The sequence below is a fragment of the Bufo bufo genome, chromosome 1 (assembly GCF_905171765.1).
Source record: "Bufo bufo chromosome 1, aBufBuf1.1, whole genome shotgun sequence".
NCBI lineage: Eukaryota > Metazoa > Chordata > Amphibia > Anura > Bufonidae > Bufo > Bufo bufo.
Window position 1 is genome coordinate 605,962,229 of NC_053389.1, and position 22,623 is coordinate 605,984,851.

General features: G+C 45.7%; 1 protein-coding gene across 1 annotated transcript in view; it reads left to right on the forward strand.

Annotated features, from left to right (window-relative positions):
• The first annotated feature begins 3,019 nt into the window (after positions 1 to 3,019).
• The window catches only part of FBXO22 (F-box protein 22), a 64,061-nt gene continuing 44,457 nt past the window's right edge, over positions 3,020 to 22,623 (forward strand). Inside the window, exons 1-2 of the mRNA XM_040413600.1 lie at positions 3,020 to 3,232; positions 3,657 to 3,795. Coding sequence (XP_040269534.1) covers positions 3,072 to 3,232; positions 3,657 to 3,795 — 300 coding nt within the window. The 5' untranslated portion in view covers positions 3,020 to 3,071. The remainder of the gene's footprint in view (positions 3,233 to 3,656; positions 3,796 to 22,623) is intronic.

Genomic DNA, 22,623 nt, shown 5'->3' on the forward strand with positions numbered 1-22,623 from the left:
TCTCTTCTCATTATGTCTGTCGTTTTTTTTATTATTTGTATTTTTAATACTTTAGCATATATGATGCTGCCTGGTCTAAAAGGGGTTAAAGCATTGTACAATGCAGGGAGTCCCCTTATAGCAGTAAATGCTGCTCCTCACAGATCAGGAGGGTGGTGTAATGTGCGTGTCTGTTAGGCCGTTGCTGGTCAGCGAAGTTAGCTTCGGATGCTTCATCGGAAGACGCTTTGTTCAAAACTACGGTACGAGATAAAATACTGTACGGAGATTCTTCTCCGTACAGTATTAGAATGTATGGGCTCCAATGAGACACATAGTAACATAGTTTATAAGGCTGAAAAAAGACATCTGTCCATCCAGTTCGGCCTTTTATCCTGCAAGTTGATCCAGAGGAAGGCAAAAAAAAACCCTGTGAGGTAGAAGCCAATTTTCCCCACTTTTTTTTTTTGGTTCAACAATAAGTTTTTATTTAAAAACAGTAAAGCCGTCCGATTTCACTTCGACTTGTACAGTAGAAAATCTACACACAGAATTACACTGCACCCCCTTCTGCACACAAAGTCACACGGCAGCGGCACAAACACCCCCCCCCCCCCCGCATACAAAATGACACTGCACCCCCTCTGTATAGAAAATTACACAGCAAAACTACACGCCACCCCCTGCAAAGAATATTACACCTTCCCCCTCTGCATATATTACACCCCCCTCCATAAAATCTTAAACACCCCCCCAATCTGCGTACAATATTAAACGGCCTCCCATTCCACATACAATAATACATGCCCCCCCCCTCCCCATACAATATTAGGGTACTTTCACACTTGCGTTGCTGGATTCCGGCAGGTAGTTCCTTCGCCGGATCTGGCAATCTGTATGCAAACGGAAACCATTTGTAGACGGATCCAGATGCGGATCCGTCTCACAAATGCATTGCAAGAACGGATGTGTCTCTCCGGTGTCATCCGGAAAAACGGATCCGGTATATATATTTTTTTACATTTTTAAATGACCGGAACACCGGATCAGTCAATGCAGCACTAATACATTCCAATGGAAAAAAATGTGTTCAGGAGAGAAAAATGCAGCATGATGCAGTAATTTCTCCGTCCAAATACCGTAATAGGGACTGAACTGATGCATCCTGAACGGAATGCTCTCCATTCAGAATGCATTAGGATAAGGCTACATGCACACGAGCAATTTGCGGAATGGAACGGGCGGCCCATCGTAGAAATGCCTATTCTTGTCTGCAAAACGGACAAGAATAGGACATGCTATATTTTTTTGGCGGGGCCACGGAGCGAAGATGCGGACAGCACACGGAGTTGCTGGATTCCGGCAGGTAGTTCTGTCGCTGGATCTGGCAATCTGTATGCAAACGGAAACCATTTGTAGACACCCCCCACATACAAATATTACACCCCCCCGCGCATACAATATTACCCGCCCCCCCGCATACAATATTAAATGCCCCCCCGCATACATTACATGCCCCCCCGCATACAATATTACACACACATTCCCCGCATACAATATTATACTCCCCCGCATACAATACTACACGCCCCCGCCCCCCATACAATATTACACGCCCCCGCCCCCCATACAATATTAGACGCCCCCCCGCATACAATATTACACGCCCCCCCGCATACAATATTACACGCCCCCCCCGCATACAATATTATACTCCCCCGCATACAATACTACACGCCCCCGCCCCCCATACAATATTACACGCCCCCGCCCCCCATACAATATTAGACGCCCCCCCGCATACAATATTACACGCCCCCCCGCATACAATATTACACGCCCCCCCGCATACAATATTACACGCCCCCCCCGCATACAATATTACACGCCCCCCCCGCATACAATATTACACGCCCCCCCCGCATACAATATTACACGTCCCCCGCATACAATATTACACGTCCCCCGCATACAATATTACACGCCCCCCGCATACAATATTACACCCCCCCCCCCGCATACAATATTACACGCCCCCCCCGCATACAATATTACACGCCCCCCCCGCATACAATATTACACGTCCCCCGCATACAATATTACACGCCCCCCGCATACAATATTACACGCCCCCCGCATACAATATTACACGCCCCCCCCGCATACAATATTACACGCCCCCCCCGCATACAATATTACACGCCCCCCCCGCATACAATATTACACGCCCCCCCCGCATACAATATTACACGCCCCCCCCGCATACAATATTACACGCCCCCCCCCCGCATACAATATTACACGCCTCCCCCCCGCATACAATATTACACGCCTCCCCCCCGCATACAATATTACACGCCCCCCCCGCCCGCATACAATATTACACGCCCCCCCGCCCGCATATAATATTACACGCCCCCCGCATACAATATTACACGCCCCCCCGCATACAATATTACACACACTCCCCGCATACAATATTACACACTCCCCGCATACAATATTACACGCATACAATATTACACGCCCCCCCCCGCATACAATATTACACGACCCCCGCATACAATATTACACGCCCCCCCCCGCATACAATATTACACGACCCCCGCATACAATATTACACGCCCCCCCCCCCGCATACAATATTACACACACTCCCCGCATACAATATTACACGCATACAATATTACCCCCCCCCCCCCGCCCGCATACAATATTACACGCCCCCCCCCCCCGCATACAATATTACACGACCCCCCCCCCGCATACAATATTACACACACTCCCCGCATACAATATTACACACACTCCCCGCATACAATATTACACGCATACAATATTACACACACCCCCCCCATACAATATTACACGCCCCCCGCATACAATAGCTGCTCTGCAAACAGCCTGAGTTCTCCGGGTTCCGACCCTTCTATTCAAGCTGCACTGCGCTGCCTATTCAGAGTCACGTGACCCAGTGACGTCAGGGGGCGGTCCCTTTTCTGCATGGAGGTTTCTTCCGTTACACAAGGAGAACCCGCCTCTTCCGGTGACAGCATAGCTACCAGGAGCGACTGCGTTCTACATAGGAGCGAATGGGGGACATGGACTCGTATGGGGAAGTGCTGGAGAATAATGGCCCTCAAGTCCCCAGCAGCCCGGAGAGCGTGGACCACTACGTGCTCAGCACCCTGCCTGAAGTGGTGGAGAGAGTGATGAGCTTTCTACCCGGCAAGGCTCTGCTGCAGGCAGCCTGGTGTGTCTATGTCTGCTTACTGTACTGCCAGAGAACTACAAAGCCCAGCATGCGCTGGCAGTCTATATTTGCATTATGCACTAGATCTTTTCTCTGGTGCCTTAGGAGTACAAGGTGTAGCAGAGCTGACTTTGTCATGTCAGTGTCTCCAGTGTGCATCATGACAGGTGGATGTTGTGATCTATAACAGCGCACAGTGGAACATCACATACTGAGCTCTGCTGCATCCTGGTGCCTCTTCTGGACCACTACCTATAATCTACATTCGTAGGGCCCGATGGTGTGTTGTATTACTACAGCCTGGGACTTGGCTGCAGCCCTTTAAAATGACACCTGTACGGCCATAATGTATGCCAGGGCTGCGGGCGAGCTCGCTGAGTGCCCGTTATTGCTGACAATTATTATTTTTTTTTTATTGTTTCAGTGTCTGTAGGTTATGGAGGGATTGTGCGTGGCGTAAACGGAAGGAGAGGCAGAGAGTGACGTGGATATCCGCTGTGGGGGCAGGGGATCTGGATTTGGGTGGCCACTCTCTGGTTCAAGTTGTCCAAGAAGAATTAGAGGTAAGTGAGACATTTTTCGCTCATTTTCTAACTGTAGGATCCTGAATAAACCTTCTATGATGTTCAGTGTCCTAATGTCATTTATTTCAATTCCATCCTTAAAGGGGTTGTCTCACTTAAGCAATTTATTACTTCAATAGGGCTGAGCTGTGACCGGGCCACGTGACCTATAGTCATGACATCACTGGCCTGTGGGAAGCAGCGAGAAGGCCACGGCGTTACTGCAAGCGCCACTATTTTCTCAAACAGCTGATCAGCAGGGGTCCGACACCTGATGAGATGCTGATGATTAGAGATGAACGAATTTCATATTTTGAAATTCGTTTGCCATTCGTTTACTGGTAAAAGCAGAATTGCGTTATGGATTCCGTTACCACGGCGCATAAGGCAATTCTATGACGGAATGCATAACAGAATGCCTTTGGAGGCATTATGCAGGAGGACTCCCCTGCATAACGGAAACTGGACAGATCTGTTTTGCAGCCCATAGACTTCTATTCTAAAGGCATTCCGTTATGCATTCCATCATAGAATTGCGTTATGGTCCGTGGTAACGGAATCCATAACGCAATTCTGCTTTTACCAGTAAACGAATTGCAAACGAATTTCATAAGTGGAGATTCGCTCATCTCTACTGATGATCTAGATCATCTACTAGATAGATCATCAGTAAGAAAAAAGGCGGGCAACCCCTTTAACCCTTTAAGGACCAGCGCCATACATGTACGGCGGGCTGATCAGAAGCAGGGGTCCGGCAGTCACTGATAGCAATTGCTGACAAGAATAGGACATGTTCTATTTTTTTTTTCGGTGGACTGGAAGTTCGGGGCCACGCTTCGGAAATGCGGATAGCACACTGCGTGCTGTCCACATCTCTTCCGGCCCCATAGAGAATGAATGGGTCTGGATCCGTTCCGCAACGTTGTGGAACGGACCCGGACCCATTATACGGACGTGTGAATGGAGCCTTACAGTGTGTAATACACTTACAGCCAAATATCACAATACAGAAGGATTGTAATGCATTGGATCAGACCCCCCCCTTCCCCCCCAAAAGTTGAAGTCCCAGAGTGAAAAAAAAAGTTTAAAAAAAAAAAGTTTTACAAAAAAAAGTTTTAAGTAAAAAAAAATAAAAAGTTTTTTTCCCCAAAATAATGTAAAAAAAAAAAAAACTGTTAAGCAATTTTCTGGTCACCTTGATTTACAAAAAGTGTAATACCAAGTGATCTAAAAGTCTTATGTACCCCAAAAAGGTACCAATCAAACCGTCATCTCATCCTGCAAAAAATGAGCCCCTACATAAGACAATTGCCCAAAAAATTTAAAAAAAATAGGGCTCTCAGAAAATGGCAAAACAAAAACAAGTTTGGATTCTGTTCAAAAATTATTTCACTGTAAAACTTAACAAAAATATCACATGACCTAACCCCTCAGGTGAACACCGTAAAAATAAAAACTGTGTCAAAAAAGCAATTTTTTGTCACCTTACATCACAAAAAGTATAATACCAAGCGATCAAAAAGTCATATGCACCCCAAAATAGTACCATCAGTCATCTCATACCGAATAAAATGAGCCTCTACATAAGACAGTAGCCTACCCCCCCCCCCCCCACAAAAAAAAAAACTATGGCTTTCAGAATATGAAGACACAAAAAATGTATTTTTCAAAAATGCTTTATTATGTAAAACTGCAACAAACAACCAAAAAAAGTTGTCAAATTTGGTATTGTCGCGTCCGTAACAACCTGCTCTGTAAAAAATAGCACATGATCTAACCTGTCAGATGAACATTGTAAATAACAAAAAATAAAAACTGTGCCAAAACAGCTATTTTGTGTTACCTTGCCTCACAAAAAGTGTAATATAGAGTAGGGATCGACCGATATTGATTTTTTTAGGACCGATACCGATAATTTGTGAACTTTCAGGCCGATAGCCGATAATTTATACCGATATTCTGGGAATTTTCATTTTTGAGAAAAAAAATAAATTTCTACACAAATCTGCTGAAAATGAATATGTTTATTGTTAATGTGTATTTTTTGTTTATTGTTAATGTGTATTTTTTTTTATAAATCTTATACTTAATATTTTTTTATTTTATTTTTTACTAACTTTTAGTCCCCTTAGGGACTAGAACCCTTGTCCTATTCATCCTGATAGATCTCTATCAGGGTGACTAGGATCTCACACTGTCTCTGCTGCTCTGTGCTTTGTGCACACAGCAGCATGGAGCTTACCATAGCAGCCAGGGCTTCAATAGCGTCCTGGCTGCCATGGTAACCGATCGGAGCCCCAGGCTTACACAGCTGGGGCTCCGATCGGAGGAGGAGGGGAGAGGGGATCCTGTGGCCACTGCCACCAATGAGTAATACTGGGTGGGGGGGGGGGACGCACTGCGCCACCAATGTTTTTACTATTGGCCGGGGTTGGGATGGGGGTGGGGGGCGCACTGCGCCACCAATGAAGATAAGTCTCTCATTCATATACAGGAGGCGGGAGCTGGCTGCAGAATCCCATAGCCGGCTCCCGACCTCTATGAGCGTTAGCTGCGATCCGCGGCAACTGAGGAGTTAACTACCGCGGACCGCAGCTATCGCTCATAGAGGTCGGGTGCGGCTATGTGATTCTGCAGCCAGCTCCTGCCTCCTGTATATGAATGAATGAAAGGCTTATCTTCATTGGTGGCGCAGTGGCCACAGCCCCGCCCCTCCTCTTGTCCTCCCTCCTCTCATTGGCGGCAGCAGCAGCACAGGGGGAGGAGACACTGCTTCCTTCTCCCCTGTGCTGCTGAGGGAACACAGAGAGCGCTGAGAGCAGCGCGTTCTGTGTTCCCCATACGTTATCGGTATATCGGCAAAATAGATGCCGATAACGTTCAAAATCCTCAATATCGGCCGATAATATCGGCCAAACCGATAATCGGTCGATCCCTAATATAGAGCAACCAAAAATCATATGTACCCTAAAATAGTACCATCAAAACTGCCACCTTATCCCGTAGTTTCCAAAATGGGGTAATTTTTTGGGGAGATTCTACTCTAGGGATGCATCAGGGGTTCTTCAAATGTGATATGGCAGCTTAAAATTATCCCAGTGAAATCTGCCCTCCAAAAACCATATGGCGTTCCTTTCCATCTGTGCCCTGCCGTGTGCCCATACAGCAGTTTACGATCACTTATGGGGTGTTCTGTAAACCACAGAATCAGGGTAATAAATATTGAGTTTTGTTTTTCTGTTACCCTTGCTTTGTTACTGGAAAAATGGATTCAAATGGAAAATCTGCCAAAAAGTGAAATTCTGAAATTTCATCTACATTTTCCTTTAATGTAGGGTTAAGAAAGTTTGTACGATCAGTTTTGAATACCTTGAGGGGTGTAGTTTCTAAAATGGGGCCATTTATGGGTGGTTTCTATTATGTAAGCCCCCACAAAGTGACTTCAGACCTGAACTGGTCCTTAAATCCTTAAAGAGTTTCTACCACCACATTTTGACCTATTTAGCTGTCAGACACTAGCGATCTGCTAGTGTCTGCTCTACCTAACCATGCTATTGTAATTCCTTTCTCTGCAGCAGTTACCCTAAAAAACGTAGTTTTATTGGTATGCTAATGAGTCTCTAGGTGCTATGGGGGCGTCTTTTCAGCACCTAGAGGCTCCGTCCACTCACTATTTCCGCCGCCCAGCCCGCCCCTCTCCTCTAGATTGACAGCCCACTCGCGCCTGCGCTGTGTGCTTCTGTATTCGGCGCAGGCGCAGTGACTGTTGGACTGCTCCTTGCGCCAAATACAGGAGCACACGGCGCAGGCGCGAGAATTCGGCTGAGATGCAGAGAAGTAGTCTGTCAATCTAGAGGAGAGGGGCGGGCTGGAGCGCGCTGGGCGGCAGGTGAGTGGACGGAGCCTCTAGGTGCTGAAAAGACGCCCACATAGCACCTAGAGGCTCGTTAGCATACCAATTAAACTACGTTTTTTAGTGTAACCGCTGCAGAGAAAGGAATTACAATAGCATGGTTAGGTAGAGCAGATCGCTAGTGTCTGACAGCTAATTAGGTCAAAATGTGGTGGTAGAAACCCTTTAAAAACATGAAGTAGACATTTGGGAAATGTAAAGTAATAACTATTTTAGGAGGTATCACTATCTGTTTTAAAAGCAGAGAAATTGAAATTTAGAAAACTGTGAATTTTTCAAAATGTTTGGTTAATTTTGGTATTTTTTTTTTTTTATAAATTTAAAATGAAATATTTTGACTCTGTCATGAAGTACAATATGTGCAGAGAAAACAATCTCAGAATGCCTTGGATAAGTAAAAGCGTTTAAAAGTTATCACCACATAAAGTGACACTGGTCAGATTTGCAAAAAGTGGCCTGGTCCTAAAGGTGAAAAATGGCATTGTCCTTAAGGGGTTAATACAAGGCACTTACTAATGTATTGTGATTGTCGATATTGCTTTCTTTGCTGGCTTGATTCATTTTTCCATCACATTATACTCTGCTTGTTTCCATGGTTACTACCACCCTGCAATCCAGCAGTGGTGGGCGTGATTGAATACTATAGGAAAAAGTGCCAGCCTATACGCACTTCCACTGTCTCAGTTACCAGAGAGGCCAGCGCCTTTTCTTATAGTGTGTAAGTACGGCCTCCGCTGCTGGATTGAAGGGTGGTTGTAACCATGGAAACGAGCAGTGTATAATGTGATTGATAATAAAATCTAGTCTTTAAAGGAAGCAATATGGACAATGGGGTTGTCATGATACCAAATTTTTGATTAGATTTCAATACCATAAAAAAGTATTGCGATACTCAATAGCATGCGGAAAAAATAAAACGCCAAAAAGCCGCGTGCATTTTATGGAACGTCCGGCCCATAATAGAACAGTCCTATCCTGTTTTTTGGTGGGACAAGGTGACAAAAAAAATGGCGAATCGTGTGTTTTTTTTTATATTTTTTTTTTTCTGTTGCGGCATTCACCACATAGGAGATATTCTGTAATATTTTACTAGTTTGAACGTGGCGATATGTAATATGTATATATATATTTTTTTTGTTTTTTTGTTTGTTTTATATGTAAAATTGGGAAAGGGGGTGATTTAAACTTTTAATATTTTGGTTTAATAACTATTAGAACCCTTGGTCCTATTCACCCTGATAGAGCTCTATTAGGGTGAATAGGACTTCACACTCTCCCTGCTGCCCTGTGCTTTGTGCACACAGCATCAGGGAGCCGACTATTGCAGCCAAGGCTTCAGTAGCGTCCTGGCTACCATGGTAACCGATCGGAGCCCTACGATTTCACTGCTGGGGCTCCAATTGGAAGCTACCACTGCCACCAATGAATATTCTGAGGAGGACGAGAGGGGACCCTGTGGCCACTGCCACCAATTAAGATAATACTGAGGGGAGGGGGAGTCCACTGCGCCTACAATGAATGTAATTTACCCCTAAATACAAATGTAGGCGGAGGGTGCCAGCCATATCACACAGCCAGCATCCGCCCTCCGTGACAGGGATCCCACCGAACTCCGTCTATTAACCCCTCAGGTGCCAAACCTGAGGGATTAATCGACGGGGATCACAGATTGCCATGCCCTGTCATTGAGGCGGCCTACATTTGTATTAAGGGGTTAATTGTATTCATTGGTGGTGCAGTGACCACAGCCCCTACCCTCCTCCTCAGTGCTATTTTCATTGGTGGCAGTGGCGGCCGTGTCATAGTGGGGAGTTAGGGACTCCCTCCTTCTCTACTATGCAGCTGATGAGGGTGGCGCGCCTCATGTTCTCTAACAGATATTAGGCTGCGCAGTAGCGAAGCCTAGTATCAGAAAATAGCAAATCCTGGTATCGTATCGATCCAGGTGTAAACGTATCGAACGGGTATCGAAAGATCGATACCCGTTGCAACCCTAATGGACAATCACAATACATTAGTAAGTGCCTTCTGTTAAAGGTAGTCTGTCACCTAATCTGAGCGTTTTAGACTTTCAGATCAGGTTACAGACTGTTTGACCCTCATTACAATGGTACCTTTCTTTTGTGTCCCTCATCGAGATCATGAAAAAGACACTTTTTAAACGTATGTAAATGAGCTTCTACAAGTGCCCAGGGGTGGCGTTACTGCCGCAAGTGCCCAGGCCCCTCGGCGATGTGCCCAGAAAAACACACCCCTTTCAGCCCTCTGGCCCACCCTTCTTTATTATTAATAATAATATTATTATTATTATTATTATTATTATTATTATTATCATCATCATCATCTCCAGCCGGCGGAAGTCATGAGTGGCACCAGAGGACGGCGGACCGGCAAGTCTCAGCGCAGTTGGCCACACCTGCAAACTGCTCTGAAAAGAGGAACATCTTTTCATATTGCGCATGCGCTGGGCAACTAAAGACAGCTGTGCGGAGACTTGCAGGGCCGCCGTCCTCTGGTGCCGCTCGTGACTTCTGGAGGCAGAGGAGGAGGCAATAATAGGAAAGAACGGCGGGCCAGAGGGCGGGAAGAGGTGTGTTTTTCTGGGCACTTGGGGCAGTAACGCCACCCCTGGGCACTTGCAGAAGCTCATTTGCATACGTTTAAAAAGTGTCTTTTTCATGATCTCGACGAGGGACACAGAAATTAAAGGTACCATTGTAATGACGGTCAAACAGTCTATAACCTGATCTGAGTGGTCTAAAACGCTCAGATTTGGTGACAGACTACCTTTAACTTTCTCTACATGATAAATGCCATATGCTGAAGTGAGACAGCCCTTTAAAAGGTTAGCATGCACAGGTTAACGTACACAAGAAAAACCCACATAAATGTTGGGCACAATTGTCTGACCCTAAAGAAGCCAGCTCAGCATCATGAAGTAATCCTAAAAAAGCAAACTGAGACTAATCAGTAATTTTATTAAAGGGAGTCTGTCACCACTTTATGTCAGCACTTACATGGCGCTGTAGCACACCTATACAGGATTCTAATGGTACCTTTGTTATTTTCATATGCAAATGACTAGGGATCGACCGATATAGATTTTTTAGGGCCGATACCGATAATTTGTGAACTTTCAGGCCGATAGCCGATAATTTATACCGATATTCTGGGAATTTTCATTTTTGAGAAAAAAAAATAATTTCTACACAAATCTGCTGAAAATTAATATGTTTATTGTTAATGTGTATTTTTTTTATAAATCTTTTTCATTTATACTTAATATTTTTGTGTTTTTTTTTTTTTTTTACTAACTTTTAGCCCCCTTAGGGACTAGAACCCTTGTCCTATTCATCCTGATAGATCTCTATCAGGGTGACTAGGATCTCACACTATCCCTGCTGCTCTGTGCTTTGTGCACACAGCAGCATGGAGCTTACCATAGCAGCCAGGGCTTCAATAGCGTCCTGGCTGCCATGGTAACCGATCGGAGCCCCAGGCTTACACAGCTGGGGCTCCGATCGGAGGAGGAGGGGAGAGGGGATCCTGTGGCCACTGCCACCAATGAGTAATACTGGGTGGGGGGGAGGGGGCACTGCGCCACCAATGTTTTTACTATTGGCCGGGGTTGGGATGGGGGTGGGGGGCGCACTGCGCCACCAATGATTAATACTGGGGGGCTTGGGGGGGGGGGGAGGGGGCGCACTGCGCCACCAATGAAGATAAGTCTCTCATTCATATACAGGAGGCGGGAGCTGGCTGCAGAATCCCATAGCCGGCTCCCGACCTCTATGAGCGTTAGCTGCGATCCGCGGCACCTGAGGAGTTAACTACCGCGGACCGCAGCTATCGCTCATAGAGGTCGGGAGCCGGCTATGTGATTCTGCAGCCAGCTCCCGCCTCCTGTATATGAATGAATGAAAGGCTTATCTTCATTGGTGGAGCCGTGGCCACAGCCCCTCCCCTCCTCTTGTCTTCTCTCCTGTCATTGGCGACAGCAGCAGCACAGGGGGAGGAGACACTGCTTCCTTCTCCCCTGTGCTGCTGAGGGAACACAGAGAGCGCTGAGAGCAGCGCGTTCTGTGTTCCCAATATGTTATCGGTATATCGGCAAAATAGATGCCGATAACGTTCAAAATCCTCAATATCGGCCGATAATATCGGCCAAACCGATAATCGGTCGATCCCTACAAATGACATTTATTTCATATGCAAATGAGCACTCGCAAGTTCCCAGGGGCGGTGTTCCGTGTGTAGGTGCCCAGGCTGCCCTGCCTTTTTAACCATTACTCCTCTCCCAGCCTCATCCTTTGCCCGCCCTCCTATTCCCTTGTATCATCGCTAGGTCCGGCCGAGATCCCGCGCCTGCGCACTGCTTCGCCGGGTCGGGGCATGCACACTGCAATGCCCATTTTGGGTACGGCATCAATTCAACTAGTGCGCATGCGCCAGCCGGCGAAGCAGTGCGCAGGCGCGGGATCTCGGCCGGACCTAGGGATGATGCAAGTGAATAGGAGGGCGGGCAAAGGAAGAGGCTGGGGGAGGAGTAACGGTTAAAAAGGCAGGGCAGCCTGGGCACCTACACACGGAACACCGCCCCTGGGCACTTGCGAGTGCTCATTTGCATATGAAATAAACGTCGGTTTTCCTGCTTCTGGATGTCTAAAGAAAAGAACAAAGGTACCATTAGAATCCTGTATAGGTGTGCTACAGAGCCATGTAAGTGCTGTATATGGCCATATAGTGGTGACAGACTCCCTTTAAATACATAAATATGACAAAAGCACATCAAAAGATGTGGTACTAATCACTCCTGAGGAATAGTATAACACAGATGTATATAAATGGAGGCTTGTAATAAAATGCTAAAACGTCCCTGGAGGTGGAATGGAAGATAAGTGATCAGGTGGGGCTGCCATAAAGGGGTTGTCCGAGTTTTTTTTTTTTCTTTTTTCTTTTTATGTTTCAAACTAGGCAAATGTAACAGCTTTCCAATTTAACTCACTTTATCTCCAGTGGCTGGTTTTCTCAGATTTCACTGAGGGTCACATGACCTGTGATGTCAGCTTCTCTCCCTGCTCTGATATTGTTCCTGCACATGCCTTAGAGATCTGTACAGAGAGATCTATACAGTAGACATCACTGTGCTGGCCACGCCCCCCTGCACTGCCGGCTGCTGCTTATTACTCTCTCCCAGGATTCTTAACCCCTTCAGATGCACAGACCCAGGGCTGAAGTGTTTACTGTGTAGCTTCAGGCAGTGAGGAGACAAATGCTCGGCACAGGAGCTGAAAAGAGACGTTCTGCAGAGCATTGCAGGTAGGGGGAAGATCCTGTATGTATCAGCAGTGTCATTGTACAACTAGGACTTGTAGTTCTATACATACAACATGCTGCTGAGTCTCCCAGCAGGCGGACATGTCACTCAGGGCAACACTTGTATTCACTCCCTTAGCAGTGGCATTATACAGCTGGGACTTGTAGTTATTATTATTTATTATTAAAGCGCCATTCATTCCATAGCGCTGTACATATGATAAGGGGTGCACATACAGTACAGACCAAAAGTTTGGACACACCTTCTCATTCAAAGGGTTTTCTTTATTTTCATGACTGAAAATTGTAGATTCACACTGAAGGCATCAAAACTATGAATTAACACATGTGGAATTATATACATAGCAAACAAGTGTGAAACAACTGAAAATATGTCATATTCTAGGTTCTTCAAAGTAGCCACCTTTTGCTTTGATTACTGCTTTGCACACTCTTGGCATTCTCTTGATGAGCTTCAAGAGGTAGTCCCCTGAAATGGTTTTCACTTCACAGGTGTGCCCTGTCAGGTTTAATAAGCGGGATTTCTTGCCTTATAAATGGGGTTGGGACCATCAGTTGCGTTGAGGAGAAGTCAGGTGGATACACAGCTGATAATCCTACTGAATAGACTGTTAGAATTTGTATTATGGCAAGAAAAAAGCAGCTAAGTAAAGAAAAACGAGTGGCCATCATTACTTTAAGAAATGAAGGTCAGTCAGTCAGCCGAAAAATTGGGAAAACTTTGAAAGTAAGGGCTATTTGACCATGAAGGAGAGTGATGGGGTGCTGCGCCAGATGACCTGGCCTCCACAGTCACCGGACCTGAACCCAATCGAGATGGTTTGGGGTGAGCTGGACCGCAGAGTGAAGGCAAAAGGACCAACAAGTGCTAAGCATCTCTGGGAACTCCTTCAAGACTGTTGGAAGACCATTTCAGGGGACTACCTCTTGAAGCTCATCAAGAGAATGCCAAGAGTGTGCAAAGCAGTAATCAAAGCAAAAGGTGGCTACTTTGAAGATCCTAGAATATGACATATTTTCAGTTGTTTCACACTTGTTTGTTATGTATATAATTCCACATGTGTTAATTCATAGTTGTGATGCCTTCATAGTCATGAAAATAAAGAAAACTCTTTGAATGAGAAGGTGTGTCCAAACTTTTGGTCTGTACTGTACATAATACAGACAATTGCACTAATCATAAACAAGATGAGTTACAAACTGGTACAGAAGGAGAGGGCCCTGCCCGTGAGGGCTTACAATCTACATGGTATGGGAGAAGGACACAGTAGGTGCGGGTGAAGTTGGTCATGGCAGTATAGAGGCAGCAGGGTCACTGGTTGTAGGTTTGTCTGAAGAGGTGGGGTTTCAGGTTTCTTTTGAAGGATTCCACTGTAGGTGAGAGTCTGATATTTTGGGGTAGCGAGTTCCAGAGTATGGGGGGTGCACGGGAGAAATCTTGGAGTCGATTGTGGGAAGAGGCGATAAGACGATAGAAGGAGGTCTTGTGAGGATCGGAGAGTGCGTGTGGGGATGTATCGGGAAAGTAGCTCAGAGATGTAGCGAGGGGACAGGTTATGGACGGCCTTGTATGTATTAGTACTTTGAAGTGAATTCGTTTAGCAATGGGGAGCCAGTGAAGAGAGAGGCAGAGGAGTAATAGGGTGAGAGGTGGATTAGTCGGGCAGCAGAGTTGAGGATAGATTGGAGGGGTGCGAGAGTGCTAGATGGAAGGCCACAGAGGAGAATGTTGCAGTAGTCTAGGCGTGAGATGAGGGCATGTACAGATTCAAAGTTAAGGAAAGCACGGATGCGGGAGATGTTTTTGAGTTGGAGGCGGCAGGTGGTGGAAAGGGCTTGGATGTGCGGTCGGAAGGAAATCCAAGGTCACTCCTAGGCAGCGGACTTGGTTGACCGGGGAGAGTGTGCAGCCATTGATCGTGATAGATAGGTTTGTAGGTGGGTTTGAACAAGATGGGGGAAAGATGATGAATTCTGTCTTATCCTCTATGAGCTGTCCCAGGCCAAAAGTGTAGATATAGAAGAGCAGGGGTCCTAGGACAGAGCCTTACGGGACACCAACAGAGAGGGAATGAGACGAGGAGGTGGTGCGAGAGTGGGAGACGCTAAACGTCCGTTCTGTGAGGTATGATGTGATCCAGGAGAGGGCCAGGTCAGTGATGCCAAGAGATGAGAGAGTTTGTAACCGAACGCAGTGGTCGACAGTGTCAAAGGCAGAGGACAGTGTCAAGGAGAAGGAGGACAGAGTAATGTTTTTTGGTTTTGGCTGTTAGCTGGTCATTGGTGACTTTGGTAAGGGCAGTCTCGGTCGAGTGGTGGGGTCGGAAGCCGGATTGTAGGCGGTCGAAGAGGGAGCAGGAGGAGAGGTGAGAGGACCGTTCTGAATAGACATGTTGTTCAAGTAGCTTTGAGGCATACGGAAGAAGTGATGGGGCGATAACTGGACAAAGAAGATGGGTCAAGATGGGTAGTTCTATACATACAACATGCTGCCGAGTCTCCCAGCAGGCAGACATGTCACTCAGGCCAGCACTTGTATTCACTCCCTTAGCAGTGTCATTATACAGCTGGGACTTGTAGTCCTACACATACAACATGCTGCAGAGTCTCCCAGCAGGCAGACATGTCACTCAGGGCAGTACTTGTATTCACTCCCTTAGCAGTGCAGGGGGGAGGGGCAGAGATTGTTTTTATTGCATGTAAAGAAAAGGCCAGAAGAGAACCAGGGAAATGAGGAATTGGCTATTTTTTTGTTTGCCTAAAACTTGCTTAGCTTGGTTATATATCACTGACCATCAGATTTACAGTACTTTATCTTTTTTTTTTTTTTTTTTTTCATATCTCGGACAACCCCTTTAAGGCTGGGGTCACAAGTGACTGATTAGCTGCGGATTGCTGTTGCGGATTTTTGGGTGCAGGGTTGTACAGTACCAGCAAAGTGAATGAGCAATTCTCAGTCACACGGGGCAGAGAAAATCTGCAGCAGAAACTGACCTGTGGTGCGGATTTTTAAATCTGCAGCATGTCAATTTATATGACGGATTTCTCCCTTTCCAATCCAAATAATGAAACTGTATAATTAAAGGTCATTCTAGTATGAAGTACGGCATGTGGTTAACCCCTTTCTGCACTTTGATGTAGTAGTATGTTAAATGGGTTTTCCAGGAATAGAAAAAAAATACATATAAATGAAAACCATGTCAGCATAAATAAGGTCATCAGTACCTTTATTGGACAGCAAGTGCCCATTTTATCTAGGGAGTACTCTTTGTTGTAAATTAAAATGGCCACCACCCTTGACAGAAAGCACTCCTTTTGTGTAAACGGGATGGATTGCCTGTGGAAGGGGTGGCATCGGCCTAATACTGCACATCATTCCTTTTTTCCTGACAGAACTTTGGTGGCACAGACTACAACTGCATCCACAGTCACTGCCTCCAAATTCCTTCTTTCCTGTTCAGGCTGAACAGGAAAGAAGGAATGATCTGCAGTATTAGGCCCAGTCCACCCCCTTCACAGGCTTTCAGCAGCACACAACCCATCCTTTTTAGGCATCATGCACACGACCGTTGTGTGCACCCGTGGCCATTGTTCCGTTTTCCGTGATTTTCTGCAGACCCATTGACTTTCAATGGGTCTGTTGAAAACTCGGAAAATGCACCGTTTGTCATCCGCGGCCGTGATCCGTGTATCCTGTCCGTCAAAAAAATACGACCGGTCCTATTTTTTTGACGGACAACGGTTCACGGACCCATTCAAGTCAATGGGTCCGTGAAAAAACACGGATGCACACAAGATTGGCATCCGTGTCCGTAGGCTACTTTCATTCAGACGGATCCTAAGATCCGTCTGCATAAAAGCTTTTTCAGAGCTGAGTTTTCACTTCGTGAAAACTCAAATCCGACAGTATATTCTAACAGAGGCTTTCCCATAGTGATGGGGACGCTTCTAGTTAGAATATACTACGAACTGTGTACATGACTGCCCCCTGCTGCCTGGCAGCACCCGATCTCTTACAGGGGGCTGTGATCCGCACAATTAACCCCTCAGGTGCTGCACCTGAAGGGGTTAATTGTGCGTATCATAGCCCCCTGTAAGAGATCAGGGGCTGCCAGGCAGCAGGGGGCAGACCCCCTCCCTCCCCAGTTTGAATATCATTAGTGGCCAGTGTGCGGCCCCCCCACCCCCCCGGCCCCCCTCCCTCCCTCTATTGTATTATCATTGGTAGCCAGTGTGCGGCACCCCCTGGCCCCCCCTCTATTGTTTTAATATCATTGGTGGCCAGTGTGCGACTGCAGTAGCGTCCTGGTTGCCATGGTTACCGATCGGAGCCCCAGCGATTAAACTGGGACTCCGATCGGAACTCTCCGCTGCCACCAATGATCGAGGGGGAAGTCGATGGGGAGGGGGGGCCGCACACTGGCTACCAATGATATTCAAACTGGGGAGGGAGGGGGTCTGCTGCCTGGCAGCCCCTGATCTCTTACAGAGGGCTATGATACGCACAATTAACCCCTTCAGGTGCGGCACCTGAGGGGTTAATTGTGCGGATCACAGCCCCCTGTAAGAGATCGGGTGCTGCCAGGCAGCAGGGGGCAGTCATGTACACAGTTCGTAGGATATTCTAACTAGAAGCGTCCCCATCACTATGGGAACGCCTCTGTGTTAGAATATACTGTCGGATATGAGTTTCACGATCTAACTCAAATCGTATGGTATATTCTAACATAGAGGCGTTCCCATGGTGATGGGGACGCTTCAAGTTAAAATATACCATCGGATTGGAGAAAACTCCGATCCTATGGTATATTAACTCCTGACTTTACATTGAAAGTCAATGGGGGACGGATCCGTTTGCAATTGCACCATATTGTGTCAACGTCAAACGGATCCGTTCCCATTGACTTGCATTTTTAAGTCAGGACGGATCCGTTTGGCTCCGTACGGCCAGGCGGACACCAAAACAACTTTTTTCATGTCCGTGGATCCTCCAAAAATCAAGGAAGACCCACTGACGAAAAAACGGTCACGGAGGCACGGACCAACGGAACCCCGTTTTGCGGACCGTGAAAAAATACTGTTGTGTGCATGAGGCCTTACACTGTTGAATTGCTTTCTGTCACAGGATGGAGGCCATTGTCATTTACAACAGTGAATTCCCCTCTAGAGAAGACAGGCACTTTCTGTCATGACTTTATTTATGCTGACAGTGTTGTGAAGCAATTTATCCTGCTGGGACAGGTTTTGTGTGTACTAATAGGACGGCGGCCATTTTATTTCCCCTAATCATTGCTCCCCAGACAAAACGAGCCGTTATAACTAATGAAAGTTATTTGGGAATATATTTTTTATAAAGTAATATTTAAGTATTTTTTATTTATTTTTTTAAATTCCCAGATAACCCCTTTAAGAACAGTCTTACTGATTCTACTTGATCAGCTGGTGTCACTGTGAACAGTATACCACGTAGTATAATGTGGAGCAGGGAAGTTATACGCTTTTACTTATTGCACCCTATCTATTAATTTAACCTAATAAACCTTCTATATGGAGTTGTCACCTTGACAAGGGTGGCCCCGTCCAGAACTTTTTCCTATTGTACAGGCCCTGGAAGTCCCTACTTTGATGTTCTGTAGCCCCAGCAGGGAAGACGTTATGTCAAAAGGGCCCTATGCGTTTCGTCTGGCTTATACCTCCCAGACTCATCAGGGAAAACTGCATACAGGCTGATGAATTGCTGTATCCACTGTGATTACAACTTATGGTGACCTCAGGCAATTGAGAAATCTCCCTTGGTCTAGCCGGGATTTCTGCTGGCCTAGTGTGACACATCTATAGCAACTCAGACCTGACAAAGAGCTTGTGCTAGTTTCAGCTTAAATAATGGCCTTTGTCCTCCACCAGACGTATTCCCAGCATGTACCTCATGTGGAATGCTCTGATTTATGCCGCTGTATAGCCATACAATAGCAGATGTTACCTATAGGTTCCAGTTTGTAAATAAGCAATCACACAATTTTTTTTTATTCTCTTACCAATGACTATATTTGTAAGTTATAACCTCCCTTCTGATCCTCAACTGTGTCATATGACCAACACTCTGACTCCCCAAATTACACAGCATATTATGTGTAGACAGGAAGCCAATTTCTCTGTGTATTCCTATGGGAGCCTCAATGTATGTCTTATAGGAATGAGTAGAGAAGTAACTGACTTCCTTTCCTGAGTCATTTGGAAGGTAAGAGATCTGGTCTCATAACACAGCTGAGGATCAGAAGAGATGCTATAACTTACAAATACAGTCACTGGAAAGATTACCATCAATACAGTTTGATATCATGTACCTTTCTAATGGACTTGAGAATAAAGATTTTTGTGGGAATACTTTCTTTGCATAGGTTCACTCTATAGAAATGTGCAGTAGACGTTGCTTTCCTATACACTTAACAAAAGGTGTACTGACAAATCCCAGTCCAAAAGAACACTCTCTTGGGCTCTGAAAGGTTAATTAGAGCGTATAGAGAAGTTTGACATACAGTGGCCTGCAAAAGTTTGGGCACACCTGGTCAAAATTATGAACAGTTAAGCAAGTTGAAGATGACACACTCCCTTTGTATTTTAAGCAAAAACAATTTTTTATTTTCAAAATAACAAAAAAGGAAAAGGGTTTTGATATGGTAGGATTATTTTAAACATACCGTATTTTTCGCCCCAAAAGTGGGGGGGAAAATGCCCCTGCTTCTTATGGGGCGAATACTAATGAGCGCTTCCATTATGGAAGTGCTCATTAGTACCGGAGGACCAGAAAGCGGTGAAGGCTCTGTACTTACCACTTCCTGGTCCTCTGCTGTCGGCTGCGCACAGCTTGAGGGCGCTCTGTCACCTCGCGCTTTGCGCTCCAGTTCACAGCACAGCCGACAGTATGAGGAAGAAGATGGCGGGCGGTGAGGAGCAGAGACGTCCAGGAGCAGGAGAGGTAAGTGTTTTTTTATTTTATTAAACATGAGGCTGGGGGCTGATCTGAGACAATAGGGGCTAACATGACTGCTGGGGGCCAAAATGGGAGGCAATGGGAAGCTACAGAGGGCTGCCATAAGGCAAGGGGGCCTGATCGGGCCGAAATGAGAGGCAATGGGGGCTGCTGGGGGCCGAAATGAGAGGCAATGGGGGCTACAGAGGGCTGATATAAGGCAATGGTGGCTGCTGGGGGCCAAAATGAAAGGCAATGGGGGCTACAGAGGGCTGACATAAGGCAATGGGGGCTGCTGGGGGCCAATATGAGAGGCAATGGGGGCTACTGAGGGCTGATATGAGGCATTGAAGGCTGCTGGGGGCAAATATGAGAGGCAGTGGGGGCTGATATGAGGTCTGATTGGGGTCTTATTAACATTAGGGGTCTGATTGGGGTTGTTAGCTGAGGTCTGATCTGAGGTCTAATGAAAAATATTTTTTTATTATTGTCCTTCTCTAAAACCTAGGTGCGTCTTATGGGTGAAAAATACGGTAATTAAATCTTGGATATACCTGGGTTGCAATATTTGGATAAAAGCTAGATGCTACAGAGGGGATGTCATGTATCTGGACAAAGGAATTCCTCTGTTTTGATTTTCCTGCTTTGGAGTATCCCAATTGCGTCCAAATGTATACTATGAGGATCTATACACCACACATTCCTATTGGCTCATTTGTATTTTTAGGTTATATGGGTGGCACCCAGGGCTCGGCTAATAAAGTGACAATCTTCTGCCGTTTGGAGTTGGAAGAGTTGGAGGAAGAATCAAATACCACCACGAGTCATATCATCTTATTATTTTACCCCTAAACTAAATTTTAAGGTCTGGAGCATTGCAGACAACATGGTTAGATCCCTTGTTTAAAAAAAAAAAAATCATAAAAAATTCTACCATGACAGCCTGAAGCATAACTTTGCGCACCCTGCATGGCTAGTACCCAGTAGCACCCCCTTTGGCAAGTATCACAGCTTGTAAACATTTTGTAGCCAGCAAGAGTCTTTCAATTCTTGTTTGGGGGATTTTTATCCATTCTTCCTTGGAAAAGTCTTCCAGTTCTGTGAGATTCCTGGGCTCTCTTGCATGCCCTGCTTTTTTGAGGTCTATCCACAGATTTGTAATGATAATCAGATCAGGGGACTGTGAGGGCCATGGTAAAACCTTAAGCTTTTCAATTAGTCTCTTGTGGATTTTAAGGTGTGTTTAGGATCGTTATCCATTTGTAGAAGCCATCTTTTTAACTTCAGCTTTTTTACAGTTGGTGTTATGTTTGCTTCCAGAATTTGCTATAATTTCATTGAATCCATTTTTCCCCCTACCCATGAAATGTTCCCAGTTTCATTGGCTGCAACACAACCCCAAAGCATGGTTGATCCACCCCCATGCTTAAAGGGGTTGTTCACCCAGGCAGCCCCCCTGATGTTAGAATTGGAGCATTTCAAGCCTCCGCCTGATAGCCCTATGGCGAGTCCGGTACGTCACTGGAACTCCAGAAAATGCCTTTGTCCTGTGCGATTTAGCGCAGGGCAAAGGAAAGCATCGGAGCATAAACTGCTCCGATGCTCAAGTCAGGGAGACTGCCTGGGTGAAAATGGGGATATGTCTGGGTTCAGCTCTGAACCCAGACAACCCCTTTATTGGTTGGTGAGGTGTTCTTTTCATGAAATTCTGTTCTTTTCTTTCTCCAAACATACCTTTGCTCATTGTGGCCAAAGAGTTCTATTTTAACCACATCGGTCCACAGGACTTGTTTCCAAAATGCACGAGGTTTGTTAGATGTTCTTTTTCAAACTTCTGCTACTGAATTTTGTGGTGAGGTTTTCTTCTGATGACTCTTCCATGAAAGCCATATTTGTACAGGTGTCACTGAACAGTAGAACAATGTACCACAGCTCCAGAGTCAGCTAAATCTCCCTGAATGTCTTTTGCTGTCAAGCGGGTTCTGATTTACCTTTCTTGCAATCCTTTGAGCAGCTGTCTTTTAAACTTTTCTTGGTCTTCCACGCCTTCTGTTGACCTACACTGTACCTGTTAACTGCCATTTCTTAATTACCGATTCATTTTCAACGGAGGAAATTGCAACCTGAAAACAGTTCCCTATCATCTTATAGCCATCTCCTGCTTTGTGAGCTTCAACCAGTTTTGTTTTCAGAGTATTACGCAGCTGCTTAGAAGAATCCATGGCTGACTTTTTTTTGGGGACAAGGTTACAGGAGTCTTAGTATAGGGTTGTCACGATACCAACATTTTTATTCGATTTCGATACCATAAAGTATTGCGATATTCGATACCACACGGAAAAAAATAAAACACCCAAAAAGCTGCGTGCATTACGTATTTTATGGAACGTTCGGCCCATAGTAGAACAGTCCTATCCTATTTTTTTTTTTTTGGGGGGGGGGGGGGGGGGAGACAAGGTGACTAAAAAATGGCGCATCGTGCATTTTTTTTTTTTTTATGTTAAGGTGTTCACCGCATAGGAGATATTTTTTAATAGTTTGGATTTTTCATACATGGCGATATGTAATATGTTTATTTATTTAATATGTAAAATTGGGAAAGGGGGTG